Source organism: Salmo salar, chromosome ssa21 (genome assembly GCF_905237065.1).
Source record: "Salmo salar chromosome ssa21, Ssal_v3.1, whole genome shotgun sequence".
Taxonomy (NCBI): domain Eukaryota; kingdom Metazoa; phylum Chordata; class Actinopteri; order Salmoniformes; family Salmonidae; genus Salmo; species Salmo salar.
In genome coordinates this window covers 53,793,509-53,810,509 of record NC_059462.1, presented here as the reverse complement: position 1 = coordinate 53,810,509, position 17,001 = coordinate 53,793,509, and the positions used below count along the sequence as shown (strand labels likewise).

The window sequence follows — 17,001 nt, the reverse complement described above, 5'->3', positions numbered from 1 at the left end:
ACTATACACACCACACAACCAACTACACACACCACACAACCAACTATACACACCACACAACCAACTATACACACCACACAACCAACTATACACACACCACACAACCAACTATACACACACCACACAACCAACTATACACACCACACAACCAACTATACACACCACACAACCAACTACACACACCACACAACCAACTATACACACCACACAACCAACTATACACACCACACAACCAACTATACACACACCACACAACCAACTATACACACACCACACAACCAACTATACACACCACACAACCAACTATACACACCACACAACCAACTACACACACCACACAACCAACTATACACACCACACAACCAACTACACACACCACACAACCAACTATACACACCACACAACCAACTACACACACCACACAACCAACTATACACACCACACACCACACACACCACACAACCAACTATACACACCACACAACCAACTACACACACCACACAACCAACTACACACACCACACAACCAACTATACTACACCACACAACCAACTACACACACCACACAACCAACTACACACACCACACAACCAACTACACACACCACACAACCAACTATACACACACCACACAACCAACTATACACACCACACAACCAACTATACACACCACACAACCAACTACACACACCACACAAACAACTATACACACCACACAACCAACTACACACACCACACAGCCAACTACACCACACACACCACACACACCACACAACCAACTATACACACCACACAACCAACTACACACACCACACAACCAACTACACACACCACACAACCAACTATACACACCACACCACACAACCAACTACACACACCACACAACCAACTATACACACCACACAACCAACTATACACACACCACACAACCAACTACACACACCACACAACCAACTATACACACCACACAACCAACTATACACACACCACACAACCAACTACACACACCACACAACCAACTATACACACCACACAACCAACTATACACACCACACAACCAACTATACACACACCACACAACCAACTACACACACCACACAACCAACTATACACACCACACAACCAACTACACACACCACACAACCAACTATACACACCACACAACCAACTATACACACCACACAACCAACTATACACACCACACTACCAACTATACACACACCAAACAACCAACTATACACACCACACAACCAACTATACACACCACACAACCAACTATACACACACCACACAACCAACTATACACACACCACACAACCAACTATACACACCACACAACCAACTACACACACCACACAACCAACTACACACACCACACAACCAACTATACACACACCACACAACCAACTATACACACCACACAACCAACTATACACACACCACACAACCAACTATACACACCACACAACCAACTATACACACACCACACAACCAACTATACACACCACACAACCAACTATACACACCACACAACCAACTATACACACCACACAACCAACTATACACACACCACACAACCAACTATACACACCACACAACCAACTATACACACACCACACAACCAACTATACACACCACACAACCAACTATACACACCACACAACCAACTATACACACACCACACAACCAACTATACACACACCACACAACCAACTATACACACCACACAACCAACTATACACACACCACACAACCAACTATACACACCACACAACCAACTATACACACCACACAACCAACTATACACACCACACAACCAACTATACACACACCACACAACCAACTATACACACACCACACAACCAACTATACACACCACACAACCAACTATACACACCACACAACCAACTACACACACCACACAACCAACTATACACACCACACAACCAACTATACACACCACACAACCAACTATACACACACCACACAACCAACTATACACACACCACACAACCAACTATACACACCACACAACCAACTATACACACCACACAACCAACTACACACACCACACAACCAACTATACACACCACACAACCAACTACACACACCACACAACCAACTATACACACCACACAACCAACTACACACACCACACAACCAACTATACACACCACACACCACCACACAACCAACTATACACACCACACAACCAACTACACACACCACACAACCAACTACACACACCACACAACCAACTATACTACACCACACAACCAACTACACACACCACACAACCAACTACACACACCACACAACCAACTACACACACCACACAACCAACTATACACACACCACACAACCAACTATACACACCACACAACCAACTATACACACCACACAACCAACTACACACACCACACAAACAACTATACACACCACACAACCAACTACACACACCACACAGCCAACTAAACACACCACACACCACACACACCACACAACCAACTATACACACCACACAACCAACTACACACACCACACAACCAACTACACACACCACACAACCAACTATACACACCACACCACACAACCAACTACACACACCACACAACCAACTATACACACCACACAACCAACTATACACACACCACACAACCAACTACACACACCACACAACCAACTATACACACCACACAACCAACTATATACACACCACACAACCAACTACACACACCACACAACCAACTATACACACCACACAACCAACTATACACACACCACACAACCAACTATACACACCACACAACCAACTACACACACCACACAACCAACTATACACACCACACAACCAACTATACACACCACACAACCAACTATACACACCACACAACCAACTATACACACACCAAACAACCAACTATACACACCACACAACCAACTATACACACCACACAACCAACTATACACACACCACACAACCAACTATACACACACCACACAACCAACTATACACACCACACAACCAACTACACACACCACACAACCAACTACACACACCACACAACCAACTATACACACACCACACAACCAACTATACACACCACACAACCAACTATACACACACCACACAACCAACTATACACACCACACAACCAACTATACACACACCACACAACCAACTATACACACCACACAACCAACTATACACACCACACAAACCAACTATACACACCACACAACCAACTATACACACACCACACAACCAACTATACACACCACACAACCAACTATACACACCACACAACCAACTATACACACCACACAACCAACTATACACACACCACACAACCAACTATACACACACCACACAACCAACTATACACACCACACAACCAACTACACACCACACAACAACACACACCACACAACCAACTATACACACACCACACAACCAACTATACACACCACACAACCAACTATACACACACCACACAACCAACTATACACACCACACAACCAACTATACACACACCACACAACCAACTATACACACCACACAACCAACTATACACACCACACAACCAACTATACACACCACACAACCAACTATACACACCACACAACCAACTATACACACCACACAACCAACTATACACACCACACAACCAACTATACACACCACACAACCAACTATACACACCACACAACCAACTACACACACCACACAACCAACTATACACACCACACACCACACACACCACACAACCAACTATACACACCACACAACCAACTACACACACCACACAACCAACTACACACACCACACAACCAACTATACTACACCACACAACCAACTACACACACCACACAACCAACTACACACACCACACAACCAACTACACACACCACACAACCAACTATACACACACCACACAACCAACTATACACACCACACAACCAACTATACACACCACACAACCAACTACACACACCACACAAACAACTATACACACCACACAACCAACTACACACACCACACAGCCAACTACACACACCACACACCACACACACCACACAACCAACTATACACACCACACAACCAACTACACACACCACACAACCAACTACACACACCACACAACCAACTATACACACCACACCACACAACCAACTACACACACCACACAACCAACTATACACACCACACAACCAACTATACACACCACACAACCAACTATACACACACCACACAACCAACTACACACACCACACAACCAACTATACACACCACACAACCAACTATACACACACCACACAACCAACTACACACACCACACAACCAACTATACACACCACACAACCAACTATACACACCACACAACCAACTATACACACACCACACAACCAACTACACACACCACACAACCAACTATACACACCACACAACCAACTACACACACCACACAACCAACTATACACACCACACAACCAACTATACACACCACACAACCAACTATACACACACCAAACAACCAACTATACACACCACACAACCAACTATACACACCACACAACCAACTATACACACACCACACAACCAACTATACACACACCACACAACCAACTATACACACCACACAACCAACTACACACACCACACAACCAACTACACACACCACACAACCAACTATACACACCACACAACCAACTATACACACACCACACAACCAACTATACACACCACACAACCAACTATACACACACCACACAACCAACTATACACACCACACAACCAACTATACACACCACACAACCAACTATACACACCACACAACCAACTATACACACACCACACAACCAACTATACACACCACACAACCAACTATACACACACCACACAACCAACTATACACACCACACAACCAACTATACACACCACACAACCAACTATACACACACCACACAACCAACTATACACACACCACACAACCAACTATACACACCACACAACCAACTACACACACCACACAACCAACTACACACACCACACAACCAACTATACACACACCACACAACCAACTATACACACCACACAACCAACTATACACACACCACACAACCAACTATACACACCACACAACCAACTATACACACACCACACAACCAACTATACACACCACACAACCAACTATACACACCACACAACCAACTATACACACCACACAACCAACTATACACACCACACAACCAACTATACACACCACACAACCAACTATACACACCACACAACCAACTATACACACCACACAACCAACTATACACACCACACAACCAACTATACACACCACACAACCAACTACACACACCACACAACCAACTATACACACACCACACAACCAACTATACACACCACACAACCAACTATACACACCACACAACCAACTATACACACCACACAACCAACTATACACACACCACACCTACTACCAACCATACAGCTACTCTGCGTACAGTGGATGGGGAGAGGGACTTTTCTAGCTTCTAAAGCCAGAAGTCCTTTCATGCTCTCTCTCCTTCCCCCTGACATTTGACTTCAGAGAAATGCTGGCATGTGTCAGCTGGTTCGTGACATGAAGTGCCCTCTGTAATATTGTTCAACACATGCACAGCTAAAATTAAACCGAGAGAGAGAGAGAGAGAGACAGACAGACAGAGACAGAGACAGAGACAGAGATAGAGACCAGTAGTCCTGTATTGTAGGAGATAGAGAGAGACCAGTGGTCCTGTATTGTAGGAGATAGAGAGAGACCAGTGGACCTGTATTGTAGGAGATAGAGAGAGACCAGTGGACCTGTCTATGTAGGAGATAGAGAGAGACCAGTGGTCCTGTCTATGTAGGAGATAGAGAGAGACCAGTGGTCCTGTCTATGTAGGAGATAGAGAGAGACCAGTGGTCCTGTCTATGTAGGACAGAGATAGAGAGAGACCAGTGGTCCTGTCTATGTAGGAGATAGAGAGAGACCAGTGGACCTGTCTATGTAGGACAGAGATAGAGAGAGACCAGTGGTCCTGTCTATGTAGGAGATAGAGAGAGACCAGTGGTCCTGTCTATGTAGGACAGAGATAGAGAGAGACCAGTGGTCCTGTCTATGTAGGACAGAGATAGAGAGAGACCAGTGGTCCTGTCTATGTAGGAGATAGAGAGAGACCAGTGGACCTGTCTATGTAGGACAGAGATAGAGAGAGACCAGTGGTCCTGTCTATGTAGGAGATAGAGAGATACCAGTGGACCTGTATTGTAGGAGATAGAGAGAGACCAGTGGACCTGTATTGTAGGAGATAGAGAGAGACCAGTGGTCCTGTCTATGTCGGAGATAGAGAGAGACCAGTGGTCCTGTATTGTAGGAGATAGAGAGAGACCAGTGGTCCTGTATTGTAGGAGATAGAGAGAGACCAGTGGTCCTGTATTGTAGGAGATAGAGAGAGACCAGAGGACCTGTATTGTAGGAGATAGAGAGAGACCAGAGGACCTGTATTGTAGGAGATAGAGAGAGACCAGTGGACCTGTATTGTAGGAGATAGAGAGAGACCAGTGGACCTGTATTGTAGGAGATAGAGAGAGACCAGTGGACCTGTATTGTAGGAGATAGAGAGAGACCAGTGGTCCTGTCTATGTCGGAGATAGAGAGAGACCAGTGGTCCTGTATTGTAGGAGATAGAGAGAGACCAGTGGTCCTGTATTGTAGGAGATAGAGAGAGACCAGTGGTCCTGTATTGTAGGAGATAGAGAGAGACCAGTAGTCCTGTATTGTAGGAGATAGAGAGAGACCAGTAGTCCTGTATTGTAGGAGATAGAGAGAGACCAGTAGTCCTGTATTGTAGGAGATAGAGAGAGACCAGTGGTCCTGTATTGTAGGAGATAGAGAGAGACCAGTGGTCCTGTATTGTAGGAGATAGAGAGAGACCAGTGGTCCTGTCTATGTAGGAGATAGAGAGAGACCAGTGGTCCTGTATTGTAGGAGATAGAGAGAGACCAGTGGTCCTGTATTGTAGGAGATAGAGAGAGACCAGTGGTCCTGTATTGTAGGAGATAGAGAGAGACCAGTGGTCCTGTATTGTAGGAGATAGAGAGAGACCAGAGGTCCTGTATTGTAGGAGATAGAGAGAGACCAGAGGACCTGTATTGTAGGAGCCATGGTTTTTCCTGGTGAGCCGTATAGTAGGTGTAACTCTGGGCCGGATGTAAAGTCAATGAATCAGGAGAGTGGAAGAAAAAATATATATGATAATGCTAAAGGCTGATCATCTAAATTAAATCCTGATGTACCCCTGACCTCTGAACCCTGACCTCTATCCTCTGACCCCTGACCTCTATCCTCTGACCCCTGACCTCTATCCTCTGACCCCTGAACCCTGACCCCTATCCTCTGACCCCTGACCTCTATCCTCTGACCCCTGACTTCTATCCTCTGACCCCTGACCTCTGACCCCTGACCTCTATCCTCTGACCCCTGACCTCTATCCTCTGACCCCTGACCTCTGAACCCGGACCTCTATCCTCTGACCCCTGACCTCTATCCTCGGAACCCTTACTATCCTCTGACCCCTGACCTCTATCCTCTGACCTCTATCCTCTGACCCCTGACCTCTATCCTCTGACCCCTGAACTCTATCCTCTGACCCCCTGCAGGAGATCCATGAGCTGACGAGCCAGATGCAGGAGACCTCGGTGCAGGTCCAGATGGACATGTCCAAACCAGACCTGACTGCTGCCCTCAGGGACATCCGTATGCAGTACGAAGGCATCGCAGCCAAGAACATCTCAGAGGCAGAGGACTGGTACAAGTCCAAGGTAAACACCATTTATAATACACCATAGTATTATATAGTATGGTACAGTACTGAGGACTGGTACAAGTCCAAGGTAAACACCATTTATAATACACCGTAGTATTATATAGTATGGTACAGTACAGAGGACTGGTACAAGTCCAAGGTAAACACCCTCTATAATACACCATAGTATTATATAGTATGGTACAGTACTGAGGACTGGTACAAGTCCAAGGTAAACACCATTTATAATACACCATAGTATTATATAGTATGGTACAGTACTGAGGACTGGTACAAGTCCAAGGTAAACACCCTCTATAATACACCGTAGTATTATATAGTATGGTACAGTACTGAGGACTGGTACAAGTCCAAGGTAAACACCCTCTATAATACACCGTAGTATTATATAGTATGGTACAGTACTGAGGACTGGTACAAGTCCAAGGTAAACACCCTTTATAATACACCGTAGTATTATATAGTATGGTACAGTACTGAGGACTGGTACAAGTCCAAGGTAAACACCCTCTATAATACACCATAGTATTATATAGTATGGTACAGTACTGAGGACTGGTACAAGTCCAAGGTAAACACCATTTATAATACACCGTAGTATTATATAGTATGGTACAGTACAGAGGACTGGTACAAGTCCAAGGTAAACACCATTTATAATACACCATAGTATTATACAGTAAGGAGTTTTTCCTAGCCACCGTGCTTCTACACCTGCATTGCTTGCTGTTTGGTGGTTTTAGGCTGGGTTTCTGTACAGCACTTTGAGATATCAGCTGATGTAAGAAGGGCTATATAAATACATTTGATTTGATTATATCATATGGTACAGTACTGAGGACTGGTACAAGTCCAAGGTAAACAGTAGAAATATGGGTGGGCATTGACAGTGGGGTCATAGTTAGAGAGGCTCGGGATGGTTGAGAGAATTGGCTTAGGACAGTACAGAACAGGATTGGATCCTATTCCGTTTAAGTTAAGTAATTCAATTGGAATTGGAATTAAATTGACTGCATTGAAATGAAATGAAATCGACCCAAAGTCCCCAACCCTGGCAAAGAACATGTGACTGCCAGTACTTGAAGTAAAGCAGTGTTAGATAAGTTAAAACTGGATATGATATGTGGACTGTGTTAGATAAGATAAAACTGGATATGTATGATATGTGGACTGTGACAGTAGCTAAGATAACTACATCGGCACCACTACACAGTGACAGTAGCATCTATTTTAACTCATGTCTTCAACCCTCCTCTCCAGGTGTCAGACCTGAACCAGGCTGTGAACAAGAACAACGATGCTCTGAGACAGGCCAAACAGGAGAGCATGGAGTTCAGGCATCAGATCCAGTCCTACACCTGTGAGATCGACTCTCTCAAGGGAACCGTAAGTACTCTGTTACTACATCTTACTATATTACTGCATTCTACTCTATATTACTACACCCTGCTCTATATTACTACACCCTGCTCTATATTACTGCATTCTTCTCTATATTACTACACCCTGCTCTATATTACTACACCCTGCTCTATATTACTGCATTCTACTCTATATTACCTCATCCTACTCTATATTACTACACCCTGCTCTATATTACTACACCCTGCTCTATATTACTGCATCTTACTATATTACTGCATTCTACTCTATATTACTACACCCTGCTCTATATTACTACACCCTGCTCTATATTACTGCATTCTTCTCTATATTACTACACCCTGCTCTATATTACTACACCCTGCTCTATATTACTGCATTCTACTCTATATTACCTCATCCTACTCTATATTACTACACCCTGCTCTATATTACTACACCCTGCTCTATATTACTGCATTCTACTCTATATTACTACACCCTGCTCTATATTACTACACCCTGCTCTATATTACTACACCCTACTCTATATTACTGCATCCTACTCTATATTACTACACCCTGCTCTATATTACTACACCCTACTCTATATTACTACACCCTGCTCTATATTACTACATCCTACTCTATATTACTACATCCTACTCTATATTACTACACCCTACTCTATATTACTACATCCTACTCTATATTACTACACCCTGCTCTATAATACTACACCCTACTCTATATTACTACACCATGCTCTATATTACTACATCCTACTCTATATTACTACATCCTACTCTATATTACTGCACCCTACTCTATATTACTACATCCTACTCTATATTACTGCATCCTACTCTATATTACTACACCCTAATCTATATTACTACATTCTACTCTATTACAACACCCTGCTCTATATTACTACATCCTACTCTATATTACTACATCCTACTCTATATTACTACATCTACTCTATTACAACACCCTGCTCTATATTACTACACCCTACTCTATATTACTACACCCTACTCTATATTACTACACCCTACTCTATATTACTACACCCTACTCTATATTACTGCATCCTACTCTATATTACTGCATCCTACTCTATATTACTACATCCTACTCTATATTACTACACCCTACTCTATATTACTACACCCTGCTCTATATTACTACATCCTACTCTATTACAACACCCTGCTCTATATTACTACACCCTACTCTATATTACTATACCCTACTCTATATTACTACACCCTACTCTATATTACTACACCCTAATCTATATTACTGCATCCTACTCTATATTACTACACCCTACTCTATATTACTACATTCTACTCTATTACAACACCCTGCTCTATATTACTACATCCTACTCTATATTACTACATCCTACTCTATATTACTACACCCTACTCTATATTACTACATTCTACTCTATTACAACACCCTGCTCTATATTACTACATCCTACTCTATATTACTACATCCTACTCTATATTACTACACCCTACTCTATATTACTACACCCTACTCTATATTACTACACCCTACTCTATATTACTACACCCTACTCTATATTACTGCATCCTACTCTATATTACTGCATCCTACTCTATATTACTACATCCTACTCTATATTACTACACCCTACTCTATATTACTGCACCCTGCTCTATGTTACTACACCCTACTCTATATTACTACACCCTGCTCTATAATACTACACCCTGCTCTATATTACTGCATCCTACTCTATATTACTACACCCTACTCTATATTACTACACCCTGCTCTATATTACTACACCCTGCTCTATATTACTGCATCCTACTCTATATTACTACACCCTACTCTATATTACTACATTCTACTCTATTACAACACCCTGCTCTATATTACTAAACCCTACTCTATATTACTACACCCTACTCTATATTACTACACCCTGCTCTATAATACTACACCCTACTCTATATTACTACACCCTGCTCTATATTACTACATCCTACTCTATATTACTACATCCTACTCTATATTACTGCACCCTACTCTATATTACTACATCCTACTCTATATTACTGCATCCTACTCTATATTACTACACCCTACTCTATATTACTACATTCTACTCTATTACAACACCCTGCTCTATATTACTACATCCTACTCTATATTACTACATCCTACTCTATATTACTACATTCTACTCTATTACAACACCCTGCTCTATATTACTACACCCTACTCTATATTACTACCATCTACTCTATATTACTACACCCTACTCTATATTACTACACCCTACTCTATATTACTACACCCTACTCTATATTACTGCATCCTACTCTATATTACTGCATCCTACTCTATATTACTACATCCTACTCTATATTACTACACCCTACTCTATATTACTACACCCTGCTCTATATTACTACATCCTACTCTATTACAACACCCTGCTCTATATTACTACACCCTACTCTATATTACTAGACCCTACTCTATATTACTACACCCTACTCTATATTACTACACCCTAATCTATATTACTGCATCCTACTCTATATTACTACACCCTACTCTATATTACTACATTCTACTCTATTACAACACCCTGCTCTATATTACTACATCCTACTCTATATTACTACATCCTACTCTATATTACTACACCCTACTCTATATTACTACATTCTACTCTATTACAACACCCTGCTCTATATTACTACATCCTACTCTATATTACTACATCCTACTCTATATTACTACACCCTACTCTATATTACTACACCCTACTCTATATTACTACACCCTACTCTATATTACTACACCCTACTCTATATTACTACAACCTACTCTATATTACTACACCCTACTCTATATTACTGCATCCTACTCTATATTACTGCATCCTACTCTATATTACTACATCCTACTCTATATTACTACACCCTACTCTATATTACTGCACCCTGCTCTATGTTACTACACCCTACTCTATATTACTACACCCTGCTCTATAATACTACACCCTGCTCTATATTACTGCATCCTACTCTATATTACTACACCCTACTCTATATTACTACACCCTGCTCTATATTACTACACCCTGCTCTATATTACTGCATCCTACTCTATATTACTACACCCTACTCTCTATATTACTACATTCTACTCTATTACAACACCCTGCTCTATATTACTAAACCCTACTCTATATTACTACACCCTACTCTATATTACTACACCCTACTCTATATTACTACACCCTACTCTATATTACTGCATCCTACTCTATATTACTACATCCTACTCTATATTACTACATCCTACTCTATTACAACACCCTGCTCTATATTACTACACCCTACTCTATATTACTATACCCTACTCTATATTACTACACGCTACTCTATATTACTGTGTCCTACTCTATATTACTACTTCCTACTCTATATTACTACATCCTACTCTATATTACTACATCCTACTCTATTACAACACCCTGCTCTATATTACTACATCCTACTCTATATTACTACACCTTGCTCTATATTACTGCACCCTACTCTATATTACTACACCCTACTCTATATTACTACACCCTACTCTATATTACTACACCCTACTCTTTATTACTACACCCTACTCTATATTACTGCATCCTACTCTATATTACTGCATCCTACTCTATATTACTACATCCTACTCTATATTACTACATCCTACTCTATATTACCACATCCTACTCTATATTACTACATTCTACTCTATATTACTGCATCCTACTCTATATTACTACATCCTACTCTATATTACTGCATCCTACTCTATATTACTACATCCTACTCTATATTACTGCATCCTACTCTATATTACTACCTCCTACTCTATATTACTGCATTCTACTCTATATTACTACACCCTACTCTATATTACTACATCCTACTCTATATTACTACACCCTGCTCTATATTACTACACCCTACTCTATATTACTACACCCTGCTCTATATTACTACATCCTACTCTATATTACTACATCCTAATCTATATTACTGCACCCTACTCTATATTACTACATCCTACTCTATATTACTGCATCCTACTCTATATTACTACACCCTACTCTATATTACTACATTCTACTCTATTACAACACCCTGCTCTATATTACTACATCCTACTCTATATTACTACATCCTACTCTATATTACTACATTCTACTCTATTACAACACCCTGCTCTATATTACTACATCCTACTCTATATTACTACATCCTACTCTATATTACTACACCCTACTCTATATTACTACATTCTACTCTATTACAACACCCTGCTCTATATTACTACATCCTACTCTATATTTCTACATCCTACTCTATATTACTACACCCTACTCTATATTACTACACCCTACTCTATATTACTACACCCTACTCTATATTACTACACCCTACTCTATATTACTACACCCTTCTCTATATTACTACACCCTACTCTATATTACTGCATCCTACTCTATATTACTGCATCCTACTCTATATTACTACATCCTACTCTATATTACTACACCCTACTCTATATTACTACACCCTGCTCTATATTACTACATCCTACTCTATATTACTACACCCTACTCTATATTACTACACCCTACTCTATATTACTACATTCTACTCTATTACAACACCCTGCTCTATATTACTACACCCTACTCTATATTACTACACCCTACTCTATATTACTGCATCCTACTCTATATTACTGCACCCTACTCTATATTACTACATCCTACTCTATATTACTACACCCTACTCTATATTACTACACCCTGCTCTATATTACTACATCCTACTCTATTACAACACCCTGCTCTATATTACTATACCCTACTCTATATTACTACACCCTACTCTATATTACTACACCCTACTCTATATTACTGCATCCTACTCTATATTATTACACCCTACTCTATATTACTACATTCTACTCTATTACAACACCCTGCTCTATATTACTAAACCCTACTCTATATTACTACACCCTACTCTATATTACAACACCCTACTCTATATTACTACACCCTACTCTATATTACTGCATCCTACTCTATATTACTACATCCTACTCTATATTACTACATCCTACTCTATTACAACACCCTGCTCTATATTACTACACCCTACTCTATATTACTATACCCTACTCTATATTACTACACGCTACTCTATATTACTGTGTCCTACTCTATATTACTACTTCCTACTCTATATTACTACATCCTACTCTATATTACTACATCCTTACTCTATATTACTACACCCTACTCTATATTACTACACCCTACTCTATATTACTACACCCTACTCTATATTACTACACCCTACTCTATATTACTACACCCTACTCTATATTACTACACCCTACTCTATATTACTGCACCCTACTCTATATTACTGCATCCTACTCTATATTACTACATCCTACTCTATATTACTACATCCTACTCTATATTACCACATCCTACTCTATATTACTACATTCTACTCTATATTACTGCATCCTACTCTATATTACTACATCCTACTCTATATTACTGCATCCTACTCTATATTACTACATCCTACTCTATATTACTGCATCCTACTCTATATTACTACCTCCTACTCTATATTACTGCATTCTACTCTATATTACTACACCCTACTCTATATTACTACATCCTACTCTATATTACTACACCCTACTCTATATTACTACATTCTACTCTATTACAACACCCTGCTCTATATTACTACATCCTACTCTATATTACTACATCCTACTCTATATTACTACACCCTACTCTATATTACTACACCCTACTCTATATTACTACACCCTACTCTATATTACTACACCCTACTCTATATTACTACACCCTTCTCTATATTACTACACCCTACTCTATATTACTGCATCCTACTCTATATTACTGCATCCTACTCTATATTACTACATCCTACTCTATATTACTACACCCTACTCTATATTACTACACCCTGCTCTATATTACTACATCCTACTCTATATTACTACACCCTACTCTATATTACTACACCCTACTCTATATTACTACATTCTACTCTATTACAACACCCTGCTCTATATTACTACACCCTACTCTATATTACTACACCCTACTCTATATTACTGCATCCTACTCTATATTACTGCACCCTACTCTATATTACTACATCCTACTCTATATTACTACACCCTACTCTATATTACTACACCCTGCTCTATATTACTACATCCTACTCTATTACAACACCCTGCTCTATATTACTATACCCTACTCTATATTACTACACCCTACTCTATATTACTACACCCTACTCTATATTACTGCATCCTACTCTATATTACTACACCCTACTCTATATTACTACATTCTACTCTATTACAACACCCTGCTCTATATTACTAAACCCTACTCTATATTACTACACCCTACTCTATATTACAACACCCTACTCTATATTACTACACCCTACTCTATATTACTGCATCCTACTCTATATTACTACATCCTACTCTATATTACTACATCCTACTCTATTACAACACCCTGCTCTATATTACTACACCCTACTCTATATTACTATACCCTACTCTATATTACTACACGCTACTCTATATTACTGTGTCCTACTCTATATTACTACTTCCTACTCTATATTACTACATCCTACTCTATATTACTACATCCTACTCTATTACAACACCCTGCTCTATATTACTACATCCTACTCTATATTACTACACCTTGCTCTATATTACTGCACCCTACTCTATATTACTACACCCTACTCTATATTACTACACCCTACTCTATATTACTACACCCTACTCTATATTACTACACCCTACTCTATATTACTGCATCCTACTCTATATTACTGCATCCTACTCTATATTACTACATCCTACTCTATATTACTACATCCTACTCTATATTACCACATCCTACTCTATATTACTACATTCTACTCTATATTACTGCATCCTACTCTATATTACTACATCCTACTCTATATTACTGCATCCTACTCTATATTACTACATCCTACTCTATATTACTGCATCCTACTCTATATTACTACCTCCTACTCTATATTACTGCATTCTACTCTATATTACTACACCCTACTCTATATTACTACATCCTACTCTATATTACTACACCCTGCTCTATATTACTACACCCTACTCTATATTACTACACCCTGCTCTATATTACTACATCCTACTCTATATTACTACATCCTAATCTATATTACTGCACCCTACTCTATATTACTACATCCTACTCTATATTACTGCATCCTACTCTATATTACTACACCCTACTCTATATTACTACATTCTACTCTATTACAACACCCTGCTCTATATTACTACATCCTACTCTATATTACTACATCCTACTCTATATTACTACACCCTACTCTATATTACTACACCCTACTCTATATTACTACACCCTACTCTATATTACTACACCCTACTCTATATTACTACACCCTTCTCTATATTACTACACCCTACTCTATATTACTGCATCCTACTCTATATTACTGCATCCTACTCTATATTACTACATCCTACTCTATATTACTACACCCTACTCTATATTACTACACCCCTGCTCTATATTACTACATCCTACTCTATATTACTACACCCTACTCTATATT

At 40.0% G+C, this 17,001-nt stretch overlaps 1 protein-coding gene across 2 annotated transcripts in view; it reads left to right on the top strand.

Moving 5' to 3' along the window:
* Window positions 1-17,001, top strand: part of LOC106582512 (desmin) — a 40,492-nt gene that overhangs the window by 12,251 nt on the left and 11,240 nt on the right. For both annotated transcript variants that reach the window (XM_045704904.1, XM_045704905.1), the window contains exons 4-5: window positions 7,692-7,853; window positions 9,119-9,244. In XM_045704904.1, the coding sequence (XP_045560860.1) occupies window positions 7,692-7,853; window positions 9,119-9,244 (288 nt within the window). The remainder of the gene's footprint in view (window positions 1-7,691; window positions 7,854-9,118; window positions 9,245-17,001) is intronic.